Genomic DNA, 27,516 nt, shown 5'->3' with positions numbered 1-27,516 from the left:
CTGTACTGACAGTGGACAGCTGTTATGGAAAGGACTTTTTACCAACTGCTATGCAAGTAGCACATGCCAAACACTCAGGAAGTTATCAAAAGGACAAGAAAAATGTAGATATTCTGTTAAAAAATCTGTATTTTTTGCCACATATTTTACCATTTTATTAGGTTAATTCCTTATTTTAAACTGCTTATTGCATACAAATGTGATTCTCTCATTTCCTTCTCTCACTGTAGCCATTCTTCCCCCAGGAATGAATCAGATATTTTTTAATAAATGTACAAGAACTTAGCCATACGTATTAAATCACATGCTGTAAAAATAATCCAAGGCTCTAAACCTGTGATGCTTAATTTTCTGATGAAACTGTTCATGGGTGACCTGAATCCCTTCTGAAACTGAGTTTTATTTCCTTTCAGATGCACCTAAGCCACCCACAGAAGAGACATACATTCGCTCAGATGAGTATGGGACTTCTTCAAGGTTTAGAAGATCACCTGCTAAAATTCAGAAAAATGGAAGTCTAAATGTCGAAACCCTTGTTGTGGCAGATAAAAAAATGTTGGAGAAACATGGCAAGGAAAATGTAACAACATACATCTTAACGGTTATGAATATGGTAAGATGTGGTGCGACTGAAGTACGTTTTCCCTGTGGAATATTGCTGTCTCAGAGTAAGATCTTTCATTAGACAAATAATATCCAAAAAAAAAAAGCAGGGACACCTTACACAAGCTTTTCTTCAAACTTCATCTAATGCATTACTTACGCTAAATTGCTCTTTAAAAATATATCCCTGTATTATCCCAGCTCTGGCAGCAATACCTTAGGGTTAAAAAAAAGAAAATAAAAATGTTATGAATGTTAAATTTTAAAATACTTCTTGTGAAATACAAAAAAGGCAGATACTCTGAAATTGAAACTTTCATTTCATTTAGTGTCATGAAGCTTAGTCTGTTTTGTCTGATGTCTCCCCTTGAAAAAAAATTGAGAAAGGACATATTTTTGGGGGAAAAATAAGGTAAATTAACTGTAAATACATTTTCCTTTGTAGCTCTGCTCTTTAGTTTTGTACTATAAAACTTGAACTTGAAACTTGATTATACTTGGTCTAGAAGAGCAAGGACAGAACAAAGCCCATTGAAGTCAATAGAAGGTTTTCAAGTTTCTTGAATAAATATAGTGATTTGGGGCATAATTCTGCTGGGTATGTTCTTTTAGATGAATCCTACAAGGTGTGGAATTCCATTTATTTGTATTGAAAGTTGAAGCCCAGTGCAATGACTCGACACTCAAACTCTGTTTAGTCTGTTTAAAATATATGTGCATGTAGATTATATTTCCTTTTCAATAATTGTTGCAGGTCTCTAGTCTGTTTAAAGATGGAACAATTGGAAGTGATATAAACATTATTGTTGTGAGTCTTCTTCTTTTGGAACAAGAGCCTGTAAGTTGTGTCAGAGTTTTTGTGTGGTATACTTTGTTACGATTCACAGGGAGCACTGAAGGCTCCCACATTATGTACATGAGCTTTCATGTGAGGTTTCTGAAAACATGAAGCATGGGCAGATTAGAATCACAAAAACTTCCAAAATCACACTTTCGGCATTTCATTGCTTCTCTGCTTTTGATACTAAAGTCTTCATATAAATGTTCTTCAGAAACATTCAAATGCTTCCATTAAGGTATAACTCAATGATTTCCAGCATCTTCTTGAAGAGAAATAGCTGGAATATGAAACCTACTTAAGAAGTATTTAAATAAATAAAAAGACTGAACTGGGCTTTCCAGGATGTGGTGATCAGAAGGGGGAAGGAGTCAAAAGTCTCGAAGATAACATGTAGCAAAACGTGGGAGCCAGGCAAAAGAGGGAAAAATCTCTTTTGACAAAAAGAAATCTGTGATAAGTTGATCTGCTTGGGTAATATTTTTTCTCCTCAGAAATCTCCAAACATTTTAATCACAAAATTGGAAATGGTTTAGTGTTCAGTTTTATCAAGAATCAAATATATATGTACACTGTAATTCTAACCATTGATTTTGAAAATAAGTATGTGTCTGGGGAAAGGTACAGTTTTATTTTACTGTTGTAGTAGATTTCCTTATCAACTGAATTGGTCATCACAGACAGTCAACATGGGAATGCGTAAGTTTATGTAGAGCAAATACAAAATAAAGTAATTCCCTTTTCTCTAACCAACTCTTACTCTTACTCTTTCAATTACCTTTCTCAAGTACTGATGGTAGCACACTATTTCTGTGCCTGTGAAATGTCTACAGGGTGGATTACTGATTAACCACCATGCGGACCAGTCACTGAACAGCTTTTGTCAATGGCAGTCTGCTCTGGTTGGGAAGAATGGAAAGCGCCATGACCATGCCATCTTGCTTACGGGTTTTGATATTTGCTCTTGGAAAAATGAGCCCTGTGATACTCTAGGTAAGATGTGAAAACACATTCTGATAAACTCATGGGTGTCAACAGCAGCATCTTGACTCATAAAGACTGAAATGTTTTAAAATAAAAAAGTCCAATTTTGCACACAGTGTTAGCCTTGTGAAGATGAAAGAACAGTATTATATATGCAGTATGTATTTGTCTTTGAGGTATCAAAAGAAAAAGAGTATTGCTGGTATCATTGCCTCAGGAAAAGTGGCAAAATAAGTTATCTGAAGACATCCTTTTGGGTTGTCACCTCTTCAACGAATAGTTTTTTATTTATAGACTATTTCTAAGCCACTCTAGTTTATTTTTTTCTTTTTGTGACTCCTTGCCCTTTTTGAGTGGGGTTCCTCCCTAATTTGGCAGCAGCAAAGGCATGTGGTGGGGAAAGAATAAACTTTACAAATGATTTTGGGAGGTTAGATTTGATTTATACATCTTATGCAGGAGTCTCTTTATTGTCAAATAAAAGTCTGTTGTAATTGCTCCGTGATAAACCTGATGAGGTAGACAATCGTCTTCATGCACCATGACGGACTGACTTATTAGGACCAGTGCAGATGATATATGTATTTGGAATTCTGCAGAGGAACAAGCTTTTGTATTGCTTCCTTCATTCAGGGTTTGCACCTATCAGTGGCATGTGCAGCAAGTACCGAAGCTGTACCATTAATGAAGATACAGGCCTAGGACTGGCTTTTACAATTGCTCATGAATCTGGACACAAGTAAGTTTCATGCATCTTACATTCTCCTTCTATACATAAATATATAAATCTAAAGGTGCTTAGCTTTTACTGTCCTGTTTGTTTTGTGTTTTTTTTTTTTTCCCAAATAGTTTCTAACTACTTTTTTACAACTTCTTTCATGGTTTTGATTTTCAATTCTAACATAGCTTAAGCTGAACTCTGTCTAACCACTGGCGGTATAGAAGCATAATTTCACTATGTGCTACAAACCTGAAATCAGAGATCAGATAAAACATGGGCATAGAGTCTTTATTTTGTCTAACAACGAAATAACTTTGAAAAGCAGTCATACTGTAGTTTGCTGTTTGGTCAAGGCATCAATTCTTCTGATTCTGCATGACTGAATCAGGGCTATTTGGTTTTCATTGTACAAATATGCTCTACAGTACATACTATGACCTAATGTCTACATGAGAGACCCTTTCACAGGTTTCTGTACATCTGAAGGGAAACAAGGACTTAAAGAATTAATCCAGCTACCAGTGAAGCCTGTGGGAATTATGCCAACACTTTCAATGGGACCAAATATGTAAAATACATATTGTTTGATCCTCCTGTCAGACTAATGCAATTTCACTGACTGCAGTACATTTTTAATGCCCTCTGATCAGTAACGACAGAATCAGGCTCATAGTGTATTTTTGAAGAATTACCTCCTTTAGTCTCTTAATGTACTTCCTTCCTGTTTATTTTCTTATTTGTTTTGAGAGATTATACTTGGAAATGTTTTAATTTTTTTCTTTTTCTTTTTCACCATTGCCTTTGATTGTCATAGTATTCGGTTTTTCCTTGGTACATTTCCATACTTCTGTCTAATAAAATGCATCTTATCTCCTGGAACAAATCTGTGCCAGATACAAAATGTCTTTATTATAATTTGTTCATGTTCCTGAAACAACCTAGTATGTGATGTAAGACAACAGAATTTGGTCTCTGTGATACAAATTCCTTGAGTAATAAAAAAACTGTGACAGCCTTGGAGGTGCTCAGGTCTGCTGTGCGTATATTAACCTAAGGATTTCATAGCAGGAGAATGTTGTATACTGCACATATCACACACTCTGTGATCTACTGAGTAGTTTCAGTTGTTATACATTTTTATGCTTTTCTTCAAGTGGTTTTTACCTGAAAGCTTAAAGGTTCCTTTGGGAGTTCAGAGCCTGTCCTGTCAGTAGGTATAAGTTGTGAATTCTTTTTCTGCAATGCATGTTAACAAAGTTAGTATTTTATAAAGGATTCAAAGGTATTAGCTCAGTTGGTACTTTTGTTTGTCCATTTATAGAAGGAGACATATTTTAGCAAGTTTGGAGCCTCCGCTGGTGGCAGCACATGTTGTAATTCTGATGAGCCTGCAGTGATTTATAACAGCAGAGGACGGACTTCAGTACATTAGATATTCCCTGCACGTGCACAGATTACATTCATAGAGTTTCCAATGCATTACAATGTTGAAGTAACAGATTATGAAACTTCTATTCAAAACACATTGAAAGTCACAGATGTCCCATACAGTGAATAAATACAACACAGTGAAAGGAAAAAAACTAAAAATTAGCTTTACTATATCCATAAGCTCCACATAATTTGTAATTTAAATTTTTTTTTTATTATTCCCTATTACTCTTTATATTACCCTAACACCTCTCCTAGTGAAAGCAGAGCGTCATGATGCTGCCGACTGAGCCAAGCACTCAGTAAGAAGCAGTATTCCCACTGAAGAGGTTACAATCTAGGCAAAGTAAGTGACAGTGTATAACAAAGGCAAGGAAAATAAAGTGATTTGCCTTAGATAGTATAGCAACTTAGTGTCCAAAATTAGAAGAATACATTTTTATATTCATACCTTCTCTTGATTCAGTCCCACTTCTTTTCCTACAGATGGAATGTAACTATGTAGTTCTTCCATCCAAATTAGGAGGACAGCAAAGTTATATTCTTACAGCTGTGTAACACTGGTTTTCCTCTGGGTTCTGATCTGCATGCCGTTAATAGCAGCAGACATTATCTGCAAAGGAGGACTCACACTGTCACCCAAAAATGTTTCTTGTGCCCCAAATTTTGTCTTGCTTCTAATTAACCTAGATTTTCACTCTCATGCTTGGATCTCTTTTCAGTTTTGGTATGATTCATGATGGAGAAGGAAATCCTTGTAGAAAGGCTGAGGGTAATATTATGTCTCCCACACTCACAGGGAACAATGGAGTGTTTTCTTGGTCTGTATGCAGCAGGCAGTATCTCAACAGATTTCTCAGGTAGGTCAGATGTAAATCTGGGCTAGTGCCAGAGAATGTGTCTTTAGTAACTGGGCTTGAATTCTTGAACAGACATAAAAATTGCTTAAGTGTGAAATTCACCTCTTTCAAAATGTGCTCAAACCCATATACTATCTGAGCCCATGCACTTGGACTTACGAAGTGTATAGGTGGTATGGCATATAAGCGGCTCTAATCCTGCCTCATTTCAAAAGAATGAATTTCACCGTCCATGAATATCCTGCAGCAATGACTGGCATGTCATTCGTTCCCAGGCATTCCTGTCAGCAGCTAGGTTTATTAGAGAATTACTAGGAAGTGAACACAAAAGAGGGCAGACACGGTGGTACCAGAGTCATTACAAAATGTAAATTAACATTAGTGCCCTTTCTCACTGGAGTTAGTCTCTTGATCTTGCTCATGCCATGAGTAAGAACATTTTGCGTTTTTCATATGTTGTTTCGGGGGGTGGAGGGGAAGGAAAAAAAACCCAACATGCCAGTTATTTCTGCAGCATGTTGGCATTATTCAGTGGTGCTTTTAAGAGAATTGTGTTTTGCTCTGTGTTTAATGTCATCAGAATTGAAGTCCTTTCCTGTACAATTCCTTTTATATAGTTTGTTGTACATGAGTAGATTGTACAGGATTACTAAAAAATGAGTAGGTATTATGAAGACCAAATCCAGTGCAGGTGGCTTAGATGTTAATTCCTCAGAGTGAGAATCAACCATGTAGAGAGTGCTAGAGTTCAAGGATCTGATCCTTGAATACCTCGTTAGTATCCTAGAGTAGTGGCTGGGAAAGGTGACAGAGTTCTGGTGGTATTTTTTTCTGCTGCAGTGATGCAACAAATTCTGACTACACAAGTGAATTGCAAACTAAAATGTTACATAAGCCCTCCAACAGGCAGTATGGTCCAAGAGACACTTGGAAGATAAATGCAGCATGTAGACATGTAAACCCATGTCTGCAGAGTGACCATCTGCAGACATGGGTTCTTAAACATATACAGAGGAAAAAAGTAGACCCTTTTCTTTGGTAGGGTGACTTTGGACACAGGAACCCAAAGCACAAGAGCTGTAGCAGCCTTCTGTTTGTCAATGCACACAGAGTAAATAGTAAAATGAGACAATGTGCCTGTTGGTTCGTGATTTTGAGAATCTAAGGGAAGAGGAGCAGACTAGATCACATTGCTTGTGGTTACACAGGTATAAAAGGAGGAAAAGAATTTGAAACCATTCATTGTTGTTGTCACAACAGTCCCAAAGCCTGGAAATTCGTGCTTCCTTAAAACTTTACAGGTCAGGCTACCAACAAGATGTCAAGATCTTTTGGTTCCAGCAATAAGATAAATTTCTCATTTCAGTGCATACATCTAAAGCTAGTTAAAGATACTGTATACCATAGTATGTGTTTTTGCTGGTCTGTAGCAAATTAAAATATTTTTATATAAAGATCATAGTCATGATTAATATACATTCTCATTATAGTACAGCTCAAGCTGCCTGCCTGATTGATGAACCTAAGCAAACAGGACAGTATAAATACCCTGACAAACTGCCAGGACAGATCTATGATGCTGATACCCAGTGCAAGTGGCAATTTGGAATGAAAGCAAAACTGTGCAACCTCAGCTTTGTAAAGGTACCTGTTGGTATACTTTTGAAAGTTAAAATTCCATAAAAGAACTACAGTGCATGAAATAAGTACAAGTAATACAGTGTACTTCAGCAGCCTGGGCTATTTCTCTACCTTATCTCGCTTGCCAATTGCTTTGAAGGTACTGGCCTCTTTTGAGGAATGTCACAATCCCAAGGGAGTTTCAGAAGGAAATGTTCTTTCCAGGAGTTATAAGGAGTACAGTTGAACACACAAGACCCATGAGTCCTTGCTTACTATGCTAAGGGAAATTATCAGGCAGTAGAGTTTTGATCAAAGCTTGCATTGGTGTGGGATAAAAAGGGCTAAGTTTCATGTGTTTTAGCAAGGCTTGGGAAAGATCTATAGTGTTGTTTTAGAACAATAAAGGATGAATTTAGATTAACCAGTTATTTTAGTGACTGCTACACTCCTTGTTGATTTTTTCAGAGGAGACACTTTACAAAATGATCTAAAGTGCTCATTCTGAAAAGAAGTATTGTGGGTTTTTTTACTCCTGTTATTATCTTGGAGTATTTTGATTTATTTTATACTAACCACATTTATCAGGTGATGGCAGCTGTGTTTCTTCTACAGCTAATAAACAAAGAAGAGGGAGTGAATAGCACTGTGGAGAGACTGTTTTTCAGATATCTCTTGGATTTTATACAATCTAGTCTCTTCACAGTATCATAGTCCCTGTAGACTTGATGAAATTTTAGCCTTGAACTTTTAAACACTGTTTTTTTTCCTATTACAGTCTCTCACTCAAAATAGTTCTAAAGGATAGATAAGTGAAATGGTGCATAAACAGGGAGGCAATATAGAGGATGTGGCTGTGCTATGTATCTTAAACCCTGGATTTTCTAAATTCAGAAAGGGTTTTATTTATATGGCTTCTAAGGTAGCAGAGGCATGTATCATTTGTTACTCTTTCTAAATACCACGAAATAGTGGGAATTATGAGTACTGAAGTGAGCACTTTTTTCTTTACAGGATATATGCAAATCTCTCTGGTGTCACAAAGTGGGCCATAGGTGTGAGACAAAGTTCATGCCAGCAGCGGAAGGAACACCTTGTGGTATAAGTATGGTAAGTTGTTTTGTAAGTAGGATAACACCATTCTAACTTGCTTTTAGACTATACTGGGTCAAATACCAGCTCCTGTCAAAAACAGTTTTATCCAGATCCCTGCAGGTTTGCTGGATTACTCATCTGGATTGCTCTGTAAAACATTGCATTGTGATGCATAGTCAGGACTGGCCCTTGCGTCTGATGGCAGGGGGCGATGCTTCTTATCGGGCTGTGGAACTGGATACAGCTGGCAAATCTTAATCAGTAGAAAAATCCATTAATTATAAGAGAAGTTAGATCAAGTGTTCAAATTCCACTCGTATAAACATTCCTTAAGCCATAATATTTGCTGTACAAAGGCCATCATGCATATTATCATAAATTATCACTGCTAAAAAAAAAACATGGTTATTTGTTTTAATTGAACCTTCTAATTAAGGTGAAACTTCTAATTCACTCTCATCAATAGTTACCCAAAACATTTTCTTTTCCTGTCATGTTTCTTCCAGTAGAATATTTAATTTTCATGTAACTGACGAATGTTCTGTTTCGCTTTTTCTCTTTGTACAGTATTTTGTAATTGAATAATGAAGGAGTGAGATGTTAGCAAAATTTTAGCAGGCTATTTTCAAATTACATGGGAAGTTTTGAGGTTCTGACAGCACAGGACAACAAATTAACATGGATTTTTTGGGGGGGAAGAGTAAGCCAAAAAAAACACTCTGCAAGATTTTTGAAAATTTGTACCTCAAAAATCATCAGCTCAGAACACAGACAAATTTTAGGATATTCCTTATCTATACTACTGTGTATATCAATGTCCTACTTCAGAGTCCTGTTCCTACTGTGAACTATCTCACTGAGTTCAGTGGGTGACCTAATGTTTATTAGGGTTAAGAACTGGAGCTTTTAAAGGTGGATGTCTTCTTTTTTTTTGCATCTACTAGGTACAGCTAACTTTAATGGGATGTTTTTTGTCATTCTTTTGGCAGTGGTGTCGAAGAGGACAGTGTGTCAAATATGGTGATAATGGACCCAAGCCTGTAAATGGCCAGTGGTCTGCCTGGTCTGAGTGGTCAGAGTGTACTCGCACTTGTGGAGGTGGGGTCACATATCAAGAAAGACACTGCAATAATCCAAAGTAAGACATAGATATGAAAAGGTATTATTTTATGCTATTTATGTTAATAGAATTAAAAAATAGCAGTCCATTTCAGTAAGGAAATAAGGTGTGAAAATGTTTCTAAGACCTTTCTTTCATGTCTAATATGACCAGCTAGTAGCTCAAAGACAGAAATTTTTCCTGATACTAGAAAGTAGTGGCTGGCTGAAGACTGCTAGAGGTCTAGAACATCTACAGCCCAACTTTCTCAATTTATTTCATGATACTACAGTTTATCAAATACCTGCAGAAGCAACAAACCACCACACAGACATATTCACACCTAGTAATTTAAGAGCAAGGGAAAAAGGTTTTAAAAGCTAGTAAGACTTCTGACCTATTATTGAGGTTAATAAACCAAAAATGTTTAAATTCAGTATCAGAATGGTTGTAAAAAGAAATCTTCATATGTCTGTCAGGTTCTTTGCATTCTTCTGTGTTTTACAGGCATGAATAGAGTAGCTGAACTAATTGTATCCTAACTAAAGAAACATTTCTGGTATTTTCACCTAATGAATGTCCTATCACTGTAAATACTATTATACCTTACAATAATAATTCAAAGTAGACGTTAAGTATTACCTAACCAGCATCTTTCCCAAGCACTCAATTCACTTCAACTTACAAGCAAAAAAGGATTTCACTGTTTTATTTCATACATGAATTCAACAGGCATAGACACATGTATTCTTCATTGCACACAATAAAAACAGCATTTACACTACAGTAATAAACCCCAGAGAAAATATGACACAGTTTATATGAGGCTGTAAAGAAGCCTCACACCTACTATACAGTGCTGCAGTAATAATATCCACGTTTCACATACTATGTTATAGTAAAATGTGAGTTAGTTAAAATAGTCTTTGTTACGCTCACTCAGTCAAGCCAATTTTTGCAGATCTGACCAGAGCATTTTCTCAACTTTGCTGTTGTTTTTTTGATAAGTAAAATTACTTAATATTTTCCTTTATTAAACTGTTTAGCAATAGAATGATAAGTCTCAATTACACGTCATACATCGCTTTTGTTTTTTCTACTTTGGTCTCTGTTTTGCCTCTGAATTTGTGTGTATGCACATTGTTCTTTGCATTTATTCATAAGCCTTCCCTTACTTTCCCTGTGTGACAGGGAAGTAAGTAGTTGACATGTTTCAGTTTGGTGAGCCATTATAACTGATAAGGACTTCCAATGGTCCTCAGACAGAAACTTTTTAATGTGAAGAATGTCTGCTACCATAGCATTATGTATTTAAAGCTTGCATTCAGAGTGAGCTATCTGTTTTAAAGTAAGACTTGGTGCAAGACTTGAGGTAACCAAATAAGGGGTGATGCCAGAACTAGATCATGTTTATACTAAATTTAGTTCTATTATAGTAGTGGTAATTCAGTTAGATCAAAAAGAAGAGACTATAAATCTCTCTCAGAGTTTGAGTGATGAAATGACAGGACTATAAATAAGCCATCCACACAACAGCACACAAATATCTAGGTAGCTGTATTTCCCATCTCAGCACTTCTGTATAAATGTGGAATCCTTAGAAAAATGATACTATCCATTCTCAGTGTTATGCCACGTGGAACAATTTATAACCTAGTCACTGTTCATTGTTCACCTCTATAACTACATATAAACAAAGAATAATGATTCCTTTCTTCTTGAACTTCTGAAATATATTTTAGTACATGTATGTATATTATTTGATATGTAATATATTTATTTCACTTTTCCTACTCCAGATTTGTGTAGGAGCTAATGTTTATTTTGTTCAAAAGCTTGATAGATGATTTTGGATATCAAAATCTTAAGAATGACACAAAAATAAAATGTATTTCTGTAAGTGATTAGGACAAGGGGTGTGGATCTCTGAAGAACTGACTGGACTCTCAAATGAGGCTTTTAAATAAGTAGTTAATTTTTCAAAGTAACTCTCACTTCTTGTGAACATCAAGGGAGATGTCTAGGATTCCAATGATTTTAAAGGTGAAGCATCTTATTAGAAGCTTAAAAGACAGGTGAAGAACATTCATTCACGCTGCTGCTCATGAAAATCTCATTGTCTGTGTTTGCATATGAAATGCTCCTCATGCAAATAATATCCAACCAATTCACTTCCCATTCTCTTGACAGTTTTAAGACTGACCTTGTGATCACACCCAAACAGCTCTGGGCATGGCTCCTGAATTACCACTGTTATGTATGAATCCATGTGAACAAACACTCATGGAGGTCATCTGTAGAACACAGGACTACGCAGATTTGCTAAAATCATTATGTTTCTGTATATTGTCACAGTGTTAGTTTCGTGGATCTGGTTTTCATACATCATAAGATTTTACAATTGAGGTACTTCTCCAAGATAGAAATAGATTACATAACTTAATAGTTTAGCTGTGAAAGAACCTAAAGAGTGCCCGAGAGATTTAAATTCATGCCTAAATCATATCTGTGGGACTGCATCCTACCCACCTCACAATAGTACATTGTTCAGTAAGAGCAGAATGGAGTTTTAGGCATGCATGCAATCAAAAAACTAAATCAAAGTTGTATGAACATAACTTCTGAATCTTTTGTGTATGATATCAGCGATTGCAGACAGTGCAGACATAAACTGATGCAAAGTCATGATGCCATTTAAAAGTGAAGACCGTGAAAGATCTTGTAGACCTTTCAAATTCGTGCAGAATAAAATAGTCTAGCTTTGTAAACTATTGCAGTATGGTCATGATACGCACAGAAATGTTCTCACTAGAACTTAAATGATGACAAATCATCAAAAACAGGAGTCCAGAATTTCACAGTCTAATTCCCTTTGTAAGGCAAATATTACTTGATCATGTTAGTTCCAGCATTTCTCATTCTGGGTTGTATTGCAATGAATATCCATTTTGCTTTCATTGTTCATGGAGTCTATTCTTAAAAGGGTACTGAGGAATTACTTTAAGCTACATGTTGAGTCTTACATAAATTGGAGTACTCAAATCTTTGTACTTGAACTCTTTTTGCTGGCATTTCTCCCCAAATTTCTTCTTTTCCAATAGCCCTCAGCAAGTCCTCAGCTCTAACAGCATCTATTCATGAATGTTACCTATGCATGCCAGGGCTGGGTGGGGGATGAAAAGCTCAGGCCCTACCTGTATTAGAAGCACTGTACCACTGCAGAAATATTGGAATACCCTCTGCAAAGTGTTCCGCTGCACTCACAGTTATACTAACAGAGCTTTGGCAGGCAATCAAGCCAGAATCTACTGGTGATATAAACATCACCAATAAAAGCATGATTTTGTTAGTTAAATAATAGTATTTTCTCAGAAATTGGGTTTTGTAGATCTACATCTAGTTTCCTGTGAATTACTTAATTCTTACTGACATCTTGCTGGTAAAAATGAAGGTGGGGAAGTTTCCATAATTTTCTGGCCAACAGTTTCAGTAATGGGAGTGTACTGTAATATTAAAATGCTGTAACAGAGCTGGGAAATGGAATGTCTCTTCCAGTGCTCCCTTAGCTTGGTGGAATTTTATACCATCCTCAAATGCAAGACTGGCTAGAAATCACGATCTAGCCATAAATAATTCCATTATATTGCTTGTTTGGTGGCGTTTATTTGGAAGGAGGTTGCTTCTTTTCCTTACACTGAAGGAGATTTGTTCTCTGGGGCTAAAAGAGGTCAAAAATCATACATGTGCTGAAGCTGTAAAGAAAGTCTGTAGATAATTGACTAGGGACCCAGTGTTTTGGCTGCCTTAACTCAAAGCTCTCACTGATTGCACAAAGTCAACATAAATACTCCCTGCCTTCACTGATACCCTTGCCCACCATAGCCACCAGCTAGGACAGAAAATCTGAGCCAATTTTAAGACTTTTGCCATTATACACAGTTTTAAATAGAGCTGCACATGAGTCTTTACCTCTTCCTTTGAAAGATTGTTTTGTAGCCCGCAATTCTGGAAAAGGCAGATACTGTGTACATCCAAAGTTGTTTCAAAACATAAACTGTTTTATGAGGTTTAGACATAAGACATATGGGGAGTAAAACTGATACAAACAGGAAAAGCACCTGGATTTTGTCTTCCATGTTGCACCAAGCTGTTTTTATAGTACTTCAGTTAGATGCATGCCAAGAGAAGCTGCATGGGATACATGTTATGGGGAATCATTGTAACATAGTGTTTAGGGATTTAAACAAACAATACATTGGAACTGCATCCTTTATACTGTTATTATAAACTATTATTGTTAATATATTATTATTCAATATCTTTTATAATATTCTTATTTTTCCCTTAATGTGTGTGTAAAATGGGCAAACTGCCCACTGAAAGATCACAGTTTATCTTCCAAGTATGTATGTTCCGTAATTGTTACAACTCATTAGGTAAATGTGTGCAAGTGCAGCATTGCAGCATTGTTACATTACTTTCACTTGATGCAAGAAATTGCGTAATTTAACAAACAGTTCTTAGAATGTGGTGTTTTGAAGAACTGGCTCAGTACTTACAGATGTATATCTGAGCACTGTGAATGAAACTGCAAAAATAACACCAGTGAATTCCTGTGTAGATCCATAAGGAATACAGAAGTGAGAGAATAATTTCCTCAGCAGCTTGTGAGACCTCTCTCAGTCACTTGAAAAAGAGGAAGTTCTTCTTCATTTTACATTGTTTCACAGTAGTGTGTGTGGACCAAATCATTAAAAAACTGATATTCTGGTAACATAAGGTACTAGCAAAGGAATAGCACATGCTCTATTCATTCTGGCCAAAATTAAGGGAAATGCAGGTAAGGTTTGCTGAAATGAACGTGACATGCTTGAAGTTGTCCATGAATCCTGACATTTCCCTACAGAAGGACAACTATGCACAGTCCTTGTTTCTTTTGACTGTTTAAAAGCACGTTGTTTCAAAGTGATTTACAAAACATGAGCAACCAAATGTAATTATTCATTCTGTTTATGTTTGATCAGTGTTATGTTATCCTTTATTAACTCTTATTGTAATAGGTAATTCATTGCACATGTTCATTCCTGTGTTACAGCAGGGTATAAATAGCTGCATAACAAGATTGAAACCAGCCAATACAGAATAGCCCTATAAATTTAAATTAGTGAAAAAATGATTCACCTCTAGATGGTTGCATCTTTGCTGAGTTTGCAGTAATTCAAGTTGATAATTCATGGCAACTGCTTTGCTTTGGTTTAGGAACCATGAAAATTAATGGCCCATATAAGAAATACTGATCTCCTAAGACAGTATATCCTCTCATTTGCTCTGTATTCTCATACACATAACATGCCAATCACACAAAAAGTGGAGTTTGCAAAAGAAGTTTTTTTCTTTCTCATAGGCCACAGTATGGTGGCAAATTCTGCCAAGGTTCCAGTCGTATTTATCAGCTTTGTAATCAGCAGCCGTGTCCTGCAAACAGCTTGGACTTCCGTGCCCAGCAGTGTGCAGAGTACAACAGCAAACCTTTCCGGGGATGGTACTACAAATGGAAGCCATATACTAAAGTAGAAGGTAATTATGTCACAGCTGTGATGGTCAGAGGTAATCTCAGGAAGTGAGCTCTAAGCTTCAATTCATCCATATTCTTTGGGCAAATATCACCCTGATGTAAGCAAACAGAAATTCAGTTGGCTTATTTGAGATGTGTTTGCTTTCTAGCACAGTTGAATCCGGCCTCCTGTGCCATACTGCCTGTATGAACATGCAGAATTTATCTCGGTTGTGAATTTGAATCTTTGTCCTCAGCGTGACTCCCTGGCTGTTGCTACCCCTCTCTTTCATTTTATATTATGTATTGGTTAGTGTAAACCCAAACCAAAACAATTTCCATGGATTTTTCAGCCTGGGAAATGCAAGCTCCCACAGTAACATTTTCAGAATCTTCCTTCCTTTGGAATGTTCTCAGATTTCAAAACGTAGCAATAAATCAACCTTTTGACTCTTCTGCTGGTATAGTCCCATGAGAATTGGAAAAACAAACAATGTACTGGCAAAAAGTTTTTTGAAGTCATCTTTTACTAAGACATCCTCATAAAGTTCAGTTCTCAATAACTATTTCTTGTCTTTTGTACAAGCAAAGTTTATTTTTACTTTATACATCCTAATTTTGCAAATATTTTCAATCAGTATTCATTTTTGTCTGATACAACAAATATTACTGCAGTTTGAAATCACAATTTGGAGCTGCAGTTGCTACTACTTGATTAAAAGTGGCTGAATTGTGTCACATTGTAGCTGCTTCAGTTAGCATCTGCCTGAATTTGGATTTGATAGCATTAAGTGTATAATTCTATATATATAGACACAAACATATATGTAACTTTCATTTATAGCCTGATTATATTTTCTTCAAAAGTCCTTGCAGACATTTTCATGGGTATATAGAAATCTACGTCCTAACAGTCAATGTGAACAGAGGAAAGAGGAAATACAGTTTCACAGTGTGTAGCAATAATGGAAGATTTATAATAGGGAGAATAATGCATCTTCTTTAATAGAAATTAAGGTAGCCTATGTTGGTTTTAAAGGTAGGGGCTGCATTTAATAGAAGAAATAGGAGCTTAAAGTCACGGTCAAAGGGCATAATTTTCAAAAGCAACATGTCCCCAGGTGACTCTGAACTTGAAGAGGCCTGTCCTTACACGCTTAGCGCTGCTTTTCAAGATCTAACTCAAGATCTACATTTACAGTCCTGAAAGCATGATCTGGTTTTCAGAATTGCTACAGATGCCTTGCCTTTGCAGAAAGTACTATTGACAATCCAGCTGCTTATTTAATAATAGAAGGACACTACTCTGAATCCAGTTTTGTGTTCTTCAGAATTTTGTTGCGCTGTTTTATTTGTTGCCTGTACTATTTGTATTAAAATTGTGTATTTCAGCGATTATGACAATATTTACAATTGCATGATGAGTTTTGTCTATGTAGAATTAATCAGTTGTGCTGTTTATAAGCATAACATACTGTCTATATATAAGAAGCAATTTGATTGACAGGCAAGTCCACTTTTCTTCTAAACCAGCATAATATAAGCTACTGCATTTGGCTGTATTTCTGCCCATCTTGGGGCCGTAATGTGCCACCACACAAAATTAATCCTTGTAGCTTGCCATCTAGGATGCAGGAAGAGACAGTATCAGGGTGCTTTTGACTTTTGTTTAAACTGCGCTGCAGGTCTGCTAATACTTTCTCGTATTGTTCTTTGTTTTTGGTTTTTACCCCTAGAGGAAGATAGATGTAAATTGTACTGCACGGCTGAAGACTTTGACTTTTTCTTTGCAATGTCAAGCAAAGTGAAGGATGGAACTCCATGTTCTCCAAATAAATATGATGTTTGCATTGATGGAATATGTGAAGTAAGATAAAATTAAGTTTCTTACAATCCTAATGTCTTTTTTTTTTATTTTAAGAGGGCAGTTGACTCCTTTATGGAAAATGCAGCTGTTTCTTTAAATTCCCTTGTGTCTGAGTCCTTCACTTGTGCCTTTTGGTTGCAGCAAGTAGGGTGTGATCATGAACTTGGTTCCAAAGCTGTATTGGATGCTTGTGGAGTTTGTAAAGGAGATAATTCAACATGCAAGTTCTTTAAAGGCCAATACTTGATCCAGCACAAAGCTAATGGTAAGGAAAGCTGTTCCACATGATCATCAATTCATTGCTCTGCTGTATCCCCATGTAATAAATATGACTGCTTGCTCATTAGGGCAGTTGCTACAAGTCCAGATGTGAACTGAAAATCACAGGGAGAGTGAGAGGAAAGTTCACATTTCTCCTGTTTCTTGGTAACAAGAAAGCTATGAGCATAAGTCTTGGTTAGTTAATTTACAAGCATTCCTCGTGTTTCTTAAGCCACATTTTCCCTTTACGTGTGAATTTCCTCTTAAAAGAGATGTTAGGATTCAGGCAATTGAACGAAGAGCTGTCAACAGCTCTGGCTGGGATGGGACTGTATAAAAATTGATACACAACATAATGCCAAACATGACAGTATTTCCATGTTCATTTTCAAATGAAGTTGCTGGAAGCTGTCCAGCTGATTCAGTGGATGATCCCATTGCTACGAGATAGACTTTGCTTTAGTGGACTGTCACAGGCTTCCTGTGAAATAATCTTACTGTGCTGCAGTTTCTCAGGCATAAAATACAGATAGTATTTTTTTACCCATGGGAGTATTTTGAAGATCCATTTACTGTTGATCATAAGATATGTCACTACTATAGTAATACAGGGCATTGCTTAAGATGTAGTAATACAAATGTACAATGCTAGAAGAATAACCTAAACTGAATGCTCTGTGAAATTAGCTGTGTGCAGTGTGTGCTCTGCTGATGTGTGATCATCAGCACGGTCTTATCTGGTTGTAGGAGTGAGATTTCTACATGCTCAGAGTTCAGTGGCTCACACCAGGGAGATCCTGTGCTACACAGGGCTTTGTGAAAGCTCTCTGCATCCCCGTGCACCTTACCCAAAAACACTTGTCCATGATGGAAGTAGTGCCTTCCAACTACTGTACGCAACTACAGGGGAAACATGGTAAAACAATTGCAGTGAAGCCACCATTAGCCCATTCTGCATTTTTCTAAAGTGAACTTGCTTTTTCTTGTCTTTAATCACCAAGAAAAATTCCAGGAACTGAAATACCTCAGAGTTACTCTGATTACAGGCTGCATGGTGGAGGGTGTGCGTGTAAAATTAGAACTGATTTCTTGTGGAGACAGAATAACTTTGGTGGATCAGAACAATTATCTTCAATCTCTTTTAAACTGCAAAACCTTCAAACTGGCTAAGAAATGATAAGCCATATCTACCTGTATGACAACTGCAAAAATGTCGCTTGCTTCTTTTATTTCAGACTATTATGCTGTGGTCACTGTTCCAGCAGGAGCACGCAGTATACAGCTCCAGGAAATGCAGATCTCCACCAGCTACCTAGCAGTACGCAACCTTGGTAAAAAGTATTATCTGACAGGAGACTGGACAATTGACTGGCCAGGAAAGTTCTCTTTTGCTGGAACAGTTTTTGATTATCAACGCTCTTTTAACCATCCAGAGAGTCTATATGCAGCAGGACCAACTAATGAGACGCTGGTCTTTGAAGTAAGCTTTTTTCTGTTTATTCTTCCCTTGATGTCTATTACAGAATTAGTAAAGACAGCTTGAGCTCTGCGCTGTAGCTCTCGGCAAGATTAAAGAATAACGTTGAGTCATGACAGTATTCAGACTTAATTGTGTGGTCATGCTAGATGGAAAGGCCTTTCACTAGTGTAGCAAGGTCTGAAGTTTATCAAACTGTCACAAATTCAGTGAAAAGGAAGGTGCATTAACCACACCATATAGCATGATTTCTCTGTTGCTGCATAATGGCTATAGAGATAATAAACACATCCCATAAATGGTATACAATAAAATTCAGTGATGTAAAAGTCAAATCTGACATTATGGCAAGGCTTAATGCTAACAGCTTCGAATAATACTTCTGAAACTGCAGATGCATGTAGCCAGTCTAACATCTGCCTTGGGACACAGTTGGTCGAAGTACCACACGTAGGCTCCTATGTAATTTCTGTTGATTAAGTTTTATTGGTGATAGCATCTGAACTAATGAATTTTATATATGTTTATCTCCCAGTCAAATTTGTATCACCTACTCTGTCTAACAGATGTTCTGTGTTGCAACTATATTTCATAGAAAGTTATTTTGGTACTTATGTGGTTTGTTCCAGGGTTACAATTTTGAGATTGGCCACTAATACTTTTGTTCTAATAAAAATCCCTTTCTGCATTGAGTTACTTCACTAGATTTTCTCTTAAAATGCATCACAACATCTGAGGGGCTGTTTCTGGTTCAGTTGCTCAAGTCTTTGCTTCCTGTTAGCCACATTAGTTTGCCTGTTTTGTCAGAAAGCTCTAGCAGATCTTTGGCTTTGTAACTGAACCATTGTGTCTGCTTTGATGAATCTTTCCTTGTGAGAAGGAAGGAGACCTCCCTAGAAGGGATTCAGTTCCTTCTTTCTCACACCTTCCAGCACCATTCTGGTCACTCACTACCAAAGGCAGAGCTTTCCGTGGTGTGCATTTGTGCCCTTCTCTGAGGCAGCAGCCTGCAGTTGTTCACCCCACCACAGAACACCATCCCTCTGCAGGAGGTAGCAGGAGTGGTTAGCTGAGAGCTCCAGGCCCCATCTCCCTTAGGCAGCTTTGTTCTGTTAAACTAAGACAGACAGTTAGGTATAGACTGGGACATGAAATATATTCATCAAGGAGTATTTAAACTTTCACAAGTATTCGGCCAAGTGTTATTTGGAATACTGAAGAGCCTTACGGCTAACCATACAGACTGAGTCATGCATTTAAATGTATCTTTAAGAACCACTGAAGTTCATGGACCATGCACACTTGTTGAAGTACATTAGGATGAACACATGTTTTAGAACAGACAGTCTGACATGGACTAAGGGTGTGTATTTTCACAAATTACTATCACAATTTGCAGTGCTTTTTAAAACGTTTTTTTTCTGAGAAAAAAGAATTTTCATTTTGGGTATATATGTGCATAGGGATGCTTTAGTCCAAGGAAGAGTTTGGTCTACAAATTACAGACACACTTCCCCATCTGCAAAACATCTCTAAAACAGCCTTACACCAAAGAAACAGGCACACTTGTAAATACTGTGAAATGTTAAACTGAACTCTCAGGAATCTTATTTGTCATAATACAAAGTAGATTAAACTATATTATTACAGAGCTGAAGTATGAATAATAAATTTCCTGTAAGATGACTTACTTGGCTGCATATCGTGCACATACTTTGCAGAATAAAGATTAAAGAAAGAAATTTTAATGCCAAATAACGCTTCTATTTTCATCCTATCAAATTATGCTAAACAGTTTTATTAAGATTTAACATTTAACTGGAGGCTATTGCTCCTTTGAGAGCTTATTTAAACTTCCCTTGTATTTTTATTGAAATACCTACACCACTGGCATTGGCAACTAGGGATTCTAATGACTGCAAATGTTACGGTCACGTATTCCCAATTACATGTATCTATGAGCTGCGGTTAAGATTTTTTCTTCCTTTCAATAATTTAAGCAAGATTCAACAAGCTGAGTTCTGGAAAAAATGCAACATTTTCTGTGTTCAGAGATCTGCATTATTTATGATTTACCAGTAACTGTAATCAGCAAAAATGCCAATGAAAACTGAAGAAATATGCTTTTATGAGAAAATACGCATATTGCTGAAGATCTGTTTGCAGCAGTAATAATGAAAGAATTCCTACTTTGCCTATAAATACCAGAAATTGATAGAAAGCTGAAAAATGGAGTGTTTAAGCATACTGCATTGTAGCTTTGTTTATATTTTCCTGTTGTACATTTTTCAGAACAGTGTACAAAAAGAATGCCAGCATTTTTTTATCTAATTCAGTTGGTTTTCAGTAAAGTAAAGCTTTCCAGGTTCAGCTTCTTCCTGTAATCTTCAGATATTTTTTCATCATTTTTTAATTAGGTTGTTTCCAAAAGAAATTTAATACTTATTTTCTAGATTAGGTTTAGTTTTGTTTGTTTGTTTTTGTTTTCCCAAGAATTTGGAGTGAGCCCTTGTAAAAATGCACACTGCAGGTATTGAGCAACTGAATAAATTACATGCAGAAATACAGGAACTTTTATTATTCAGGTGGGCAGAAAATACAAGATTTTGTAGGTGCACTTATTGCCATTCCACTGTGATTTGAAAGACAGATTAACACTACTTGCGCCTGTTCACTTTTGTAGTCATAGTTTTGCTAGATGTTTGTGTGGTGACTCAAACGGTCCAGGTTTTCCACTGTGCTTCTGAACGCAAATCAGCCTGCACATATCCAGAATGTTCAGGCTCTGCATGTCCTCTGAGCAACACTCGCAGGAGCGGATGGGACCGGTGCTCCCCAGGTACGGGTCCAGACAGGTGTGGGAAATCTGTGCTCAAGGCAATCACTTCTTTTGAAATGCAGTCATTCTCCAAACTATTTTCTTGAAAGAGACATCTGAAGCATGTATTAAGAGAGAAGGAGGAAGCCCAAGTCAGAAAAAAAGTCTTAAAATTCCCCACTGTCTTGCATAGCACAAGTTCAGCCTTGCAGTTCCACAAAATGCTTTGTATTTCTGTCTTACTGTACAGAATGTTCCCACACAATTGTTTTTCCATCAGGGTTTTCAATAGTTCAGCTAAGCATGTACCATTTAGTCAGACAAGAGTGATAAAAAGCTCTTCATATTTACCCTGGAATTTCCAAAAAAAAAAAAATAATAAAAAAAATACACACGTATCTATTTACATATATTCTATGTATGTAATTATGGGACCAAGTCATACCAAAGAAGACAAAAGGCAGTGAATCTGTAATTTAACTAGGTTGTGGGAGGAGAAATATAAATTACAGTGGCCAAATATTTTCTGAGGAGAACACTGTGAGTTGAATGTAGGATTAAATGTGTGGGACTAGTATTTCCTGAGCACAGCTACTGGAAGGCTAAATGTATGATGAGATTTTAGAATTCTTCTAAGCCCATTCTGGATCATTCAAGAATTAATTTCACAAAGGGAGGGAAAGCAAAAATCAGTAAACCAATGCCCTTCAGAATTTGTGTATCTGCATCCTTCTGAAGTAATATTGATACTCTGGTGATTGAGGGTTTGTAGAAACCAGTAAAAGCTGAAATGAAAAATAATCATGGATTTAGAAGGCAGTTCCCAAAATGGTCACATTCAGGTTAGATGAAATAACAGGCAGTGGTCAAAGGGGTAGAAATATGATAGTTAAATGATAGTTTAGGATCAGAAATTAATACCAGGTTTTTAAAATATGGTTTCAGTAGCATAATGTCTCATCTTAAATGGAAACACACTGGAATATTTTTTTAATGTAGTTGAATATATTCAGCTCATTTATCTATTGTTTGGTGCTAGGTAACCTAAGGTCAGCGCTTTCAATTTAAAGACCTTACCACTGTTTTTCTGTTAACTGAAGTATTCTGTTTATGAATAATATTCTGAAAATAATTCTGAAAAATATTTAACTTAATGAGAAACAAACGGTAAATTCATCATTCATTTATCTAGCTTTGCAAATAAGGACTGCCAGTGGGCAGCTCCAACTGCTGAAAGTACTTTGAGGAGAGGCTAGCAAGGCATGATGGACGCTGCCCTCACAGGGCTTTAGCAATACAGAACCCGTATCAGGTCTACTCATGACATCCACTTGTTGAGATATTCAGTCACCTTCCACAACTTACTTGAATTATGAGAAATATTCTGAAAGGGCAAAGGAAACTGAACTGTTATGTGGGCATGACAAATATTGTGTGACCCAGGATTGATAAACTAATGTAAAAACTGAGAGTTTAATAAATAATAAATAATTAGTAAATAATAAAATTCATTTTCTATTCCATCGGCGAGTGGATGAAGAACTGACTGATTTGGGAAGTCAGATATGATTTGAGAAAGTACTGTAAAGTTTTCAGGGTGAGATAGAATTTGAATCTTCACTGAAGTTTACCTCAAACTTGGTGAAATAGAGAAATTGTGAAATCTTTGTGAAAAATATTTATTTGGACAGCAGTAAGTAACAGATGGAGAGGATGCTTGCAAAGAGGCAGACATTCATGGGATGAGAAGGTGAATGGAGCTCCAAGGCAGGAATATGTCTAATTAAAACCAGTAAATCACTTCCTCTTTATCAATAGGGGAAAGAAGAGAAAGGAGGCCAGGTGGAATGACTTTACTGATGATGTAGCTGCCACTGGGAGAAAGCCAAGTTGCAGTTATAAAGCACTGCATTTATTATTAGCTACTAGATGATAAATTTGTACTGATTTCCCCTAAAGAGAAAGTAAGCGGAAGAGAGCTAAGATGTGCTTATAAGATACAGATGTTGGTTCAATACAGCAGATAAAAGGGTTCTCCTTTAGTGAGGAGAGATTAGCTGGACAGTATCCCTGCAGGTTGTACATTTAACATGCGAACAGTAGAAAAAATGGAGACACAATAACAACAGAAGATAAATTTGAAACAGCTGAAGTAGAAATGAGATCATACAGGACCTTTCAAGGATACTCTATTTTTTTTACTTTTTTCTTTCTCCTTTTAATCACCTTAGTGGACTTTCTTGAAAAACAATCATTTGTCAAAAGCTTTTAGCTCAGACTGTGTTTAAAATGTCTTTAGAAATAATGACGAGATAAAGCCCCTATTGTTTTAAGGTTTGGCTTAAGTAAGCAATGGGTAATTCTTCCTTTACAGGTGCTTTCCAAGCAGGTTTTCTCTCCCTTTTCTTTGACATTCCTGATGTTAGCCATTGTCCAGCATCCCATCCAATAAAAATCCATTAAGACAAGGGTCCTGGTTTAAAGTTTTTTTAAACAGTTCTCTACCATGCTACATGCTTAATTTATCCTACTGAAACCTGAGCAAATCCATAAAAGTAGAATTAGTCTTGATTAGACAGAGAAATCACAATCTGGTTTAGGATGTTGGATATTATGATATTTAAGCAGCATGTAGATTCACAGTGGATGACAACTGTAGGTCTCTCAAGAAGAGCTCAGGCAAGCACCAGCCTTCCACGCAGACACCTCTCTGCAACTGAAGTCTCACTGCTGACAGCTTAACCCTGTCACACTTGCCTAAAGAACTTACCAAAGACTTACATGGCTGGAGCAACCTGAGAAATGTAGGTGCAATTTGAAGACTCAGATCAAGGCTAGCATGTGTGGATGCTGGGATTCAAAGTTTGGGCTCTATATTGTGTAAACTAATTTCTTTTAATCCAGTGTGCCACAAGTAACTTCACACACCCATCTTACATTAAAAAGCAGCTGAAAACAGTCAATGGTAATAAAACAACGCTGATAGACTCTAAAAGTATGAGCTGCAAAATGAAGTATTTTATTGGAAACTTAGGATAGACATGGGAAAGAAAAGTAATCTCAAAGAAAGGAGCAGATGCACAGCTAGTTCAGGAAATCTGTTGATTTAGCTCTGAAATCAAAATTAGCAGCAAAAGGAAAAGGTTCTCTGCTCAGGAGAGTTCAATTTATCCATTGTTTTAATGTCTTGTGCCCTAAGCGAAAGCCACAGCTCTTTTTCTTCAGGATAGATCTGGCAGATTCCAGCCGCGGAGTCTGTGGTTTTTGAGCTCAAGAAGCTGTAAATTTTATAACTCCGCGCCCTGCGGCAGAGCTGCTGAGTGTTGTGTCTGAAGTCAGGTGGTTGGTGTGTTAAAGGTAGACATTAAACAGTTCTGCTGAGGAACTGGAAATGTTTAAGGACGTTGTTTGCCAGCTGTAAATTTGGGAGCAAATGCCAGTTGGCTGGAAAGATGCTGGAATGCATCCAGTTAAGTAGACTAGCATTGGAGGTCTTTCCAAATTTGTAGGTCTGATAACTTGGCTGTATGTGCAGACTGCAGTTATTGGGTTGTTAAGGAAGGGCTTTATAATGAATGTTTGAAAATATGATAGAAAACTTTTTACATGCTCATTACTTTGGCAAAATTGCAACTTTGCAATAGTATTGCATTCCTGGTGAAAGCTTGGTTGGACATTCTACTTTGTATACTATTTTCCGGCTGAATGCCATGGACTTGGGTTTTGCCTCCTACAATATTTTGCCTCTGATACTTTTCCAGAGTTTAATTTTGGCCTTTTGCTACATAGCTGAGATGACCCAGGGGGAAAGAGACCCCACTGTGGTGCAGCTCTTGCTTTGTACACATTCCTCATGGAGTCTGCTGGGTGGGAAGGGGTTCACATGTGGGCTGCCAGCCAGGAAACATAGTTTACCCCATCTGCCCACTATAACTGTGTCTGCTTTCCACGGCATGAGAAGGGGTGTAGCCCAAGGTCTTGAAATGAGTATGGCCCAGCTTCCTGGTGTGCAGGACCTGTCCCCAGGCACTCGCTCATCTGGAGGTTGTGAGTTTCTTACATCACTGATGGTTGTTCTCTGAAGTGATAGGAGCACATCTTGTTCTAACTCATTCAAGATCAGTTCCTCTTAATTCCTTTCATTCTTTTGAAGCACCAGAAGAATATTGCTCTATCAGGAGTAAAACTGGCTGCCGCTTTTATCTTCTTATCCTCCCTTTTTCATATTCTGACTTCTGTTTTTCAGGAGGAATTCATTCGATTTCTTGCCTCTACTACCACCAAATAAAAAGCACTCTCAGAGACAAGTGCTCAGTCTAGTACTTCAAAGTATTCTTATTTAGAAGCTTTACTGGCTTCTTGGCCACTGACACAGCACAGGTTTATGACATTTGTCAGAATCAGAAGAGACGAGGGCTCACCCGTACACAAGGTTATGGACAAAACCTCCTCCTCTTTCGACACACGAGTTACTGAAAGGCTAGATAGAATTTCAGCCTCTGCACTTGAACAAACACAGAGCATCTACTGAAAGGGGAGAAAGTGTTTCTGGCTGCCCGAGATGCTGAGATCTGAGCTAATACCTGGGATATGTAGGGCCTTCAAATGGGTAAAAGCAAATTAAAGCATTTTGAGCTCTGGTCTGTAAGAACCAGGAAAGAAATTGTTTTAATTGAAGAATAGTTTTCCAGGGCTCAGTTCTTACTAGGGTTAACACAGCTTTTTTTTTTTCCTGAAGCACATGTTCTGAAACTTTTAGATATTTGTCTCAATTTGTCCCTCAGAGGAGGAGAGTAGGGTGAACACAAATCATTGCAGCCTGTTCCTTCTACAAATCTCATGGCCATGGTCTTGAGGTTCAAGATTCAAAGTTACTGTGGAACAGCTGTTTTAAGAGAGTTGGACTTTCTGCTATCAGCAATTGGACAGCTTTATAAAAGTAAAAATTTAGATAGAAGAGATATTTTCCTTCATCTGAAGGGACAGTTAAATCTTCTGAAAGATTTACATCAGACGGTCATGAACAGCCAAGGATAAAAAGAAAGGTGCTCATGAATTAAGCTTGGATGGGCGAGCTGAAAACTTTCATGTGAAATACTCTAATTTACTTGTGCTTGGAGAGTTTTCTAATCTGAATCTTCCAATGACAAGGCATTTGCTCTCCAATTCTTTTGGAAGTTTTTTTACTTTTACAGTTCTAATTGTTGTATTCTTAGTTTGGATCATTATTAAGGTTCACTGACTGAAATAAAATCTTTGGCTACTAGGAAAGGAAAATACAGCATCCTTTGTTCTTTCTTCTAGAAAAGTAAACAATACATAGTCCAGATTCTTCATGTGTTCAACATTATTGAAGTGGGAGTCATACAATTTTGGTCTGAATTTTCAATGTCACGAATAATTTCTATACATTTCCAGAATAATTTAAAATCTTTGACTACATTTCAAAATATTATTATTAATTATAAACTGCATCGATATTTCTTAGCCTTAAACAACATAAATACAAGTTTGTTTATTTTATGAAACCACTCTGTAGAGAAATCAGTATCCATGCTATGCTTAAACACTTGGGTAAGACATCATATGAACTTGACTGATATTTATTTGTACTTTGAATGGTAATCGTTAGCATAGATTGAAATTGTACTTGAAATGCTGGTGCTTATCAAAAAGGATATTTAGGACCTGAGGTTAAATGCACCTAGTCTTTGTATTATGATGATCAGACCCATACTGGTGAAGAATTAAAACATAATTCAGCTCTGTAACTGCAAACTCTTGTGCTTTTTCTACCAAGTATGAATATAAATGCACTTTTGCTGCCAGAAAGTTTTAAAAATAAATGTTCTTAAATAGAAATTTATCCCCAAATATAGCTCTGTGTCAGATGTTTGTGCATCTTGCATTGATTATAATTCATATTTGAAATGAATACAGTGTATTTCAGAAAGTTGCCTACATGAAAACTGAAATATAATTTAGCAGTAAAACAGTACACCCCCAAGAGGTAGGCTCCCCAAGTTAAATGACAAAGACTGGTATTAATGTCAGTAATCACTGATTCTATAAATTTTCTAACACATTATGCTATAATCATGAATAATTTTTTTCTCCAATCCTTTTTCCATGTAGACACCAAGGGACAGGCCTGGACTAAAGCTTTATCAGCTTCAATCATTAGGAGAAAAATACCAGCTGAGGGTCTTCCAAGCAAAATTTATCATCAGTCTGCATAGAAAATAGTTTCTTAGCCTCAAGAACTGAGACAGCCATCTCTAAGCACCT

At 36.8% G+C, this 27,516-nt stretch overlaps 1 protein-coding gene across 3 annotated transcripts in view; it reads left to right on the top strand.

Moving 5' to 3' along the window:
- The window catches only part of ADAMTS18 (ADAM metallopeptidase with thrombospondin type 1 motif 18), a 75,667-nt gene that overhangs the window by 30,982 nt on the left and 17,169 nt on the right, over positions 1-27,516 (top strand). For all 3 annotated transcript variants that reach the window (XM_062618273.1, XM_062618274.1, XM_062618275.1), the window contains 12 exons: positions 414-613; positions 1,358-1,441; positions 2,275-2,434; positions 3,059-3,164; positions 5,300-5,437; positions 6,928-7,081; positions 8,072-8,167; positions 9,142-9,290; positions 14,656-14,828; positions 16,542-16,672; positions 16,814-16,937; positions 18,169-18,413. In XM_062618273.1, the coding sequence (XP_062474257.1) occupies positions 414-613; positions 1,358-1,441; positions 2,275-2,434; positions 3,059-3,164; positions 5,300-5,437; positions 6,928-7,081; positions 8,072-8,167; positions 9,142-9,290; positions 14,656-14,828; positions 16,542-16,672; positions 16,814-16,937; positions 18,169-18,413 (1,760 nt within the window). The remainder of the gene's footprint in view (positions 1-413; positions 614-1,357; positions 1,442-2,274; positions 2,435-3,058; positions 3,165-5,299; positions 5,438-6,927; positions 7,082-8,071; positions 8,168-9,141; positions 9,291-14,655; positions 14,829-16,541; positions 16,673-16,813; positions 16,938-18,168; positions 18,414-27,516) is intronic.

Source organism: Pezoporus occidentalis, unplaced genomic scaffold (genome assembly GCF_034315485.1).
Source record: "Pezoporus occidentalis ecotype Australia unplaced genomic scaffold, CSIRO_AGI_Poc_V1 ctg20, whole genome shotgun sequence".
In the NCBI taxonomy this organism is placed as follows: domain Eukaryota; kingdom Metazoa; phylum Chordata; class Aves; order Psittaciformes; family Psittacidae; genus Pezoporus; species Pezoporus occidentalis.
The sequence above is the reverse complement of the archived record's forward strand: the minus strand, read 5'-3'. Positions and strand labels throughout refer to the sequence as shown.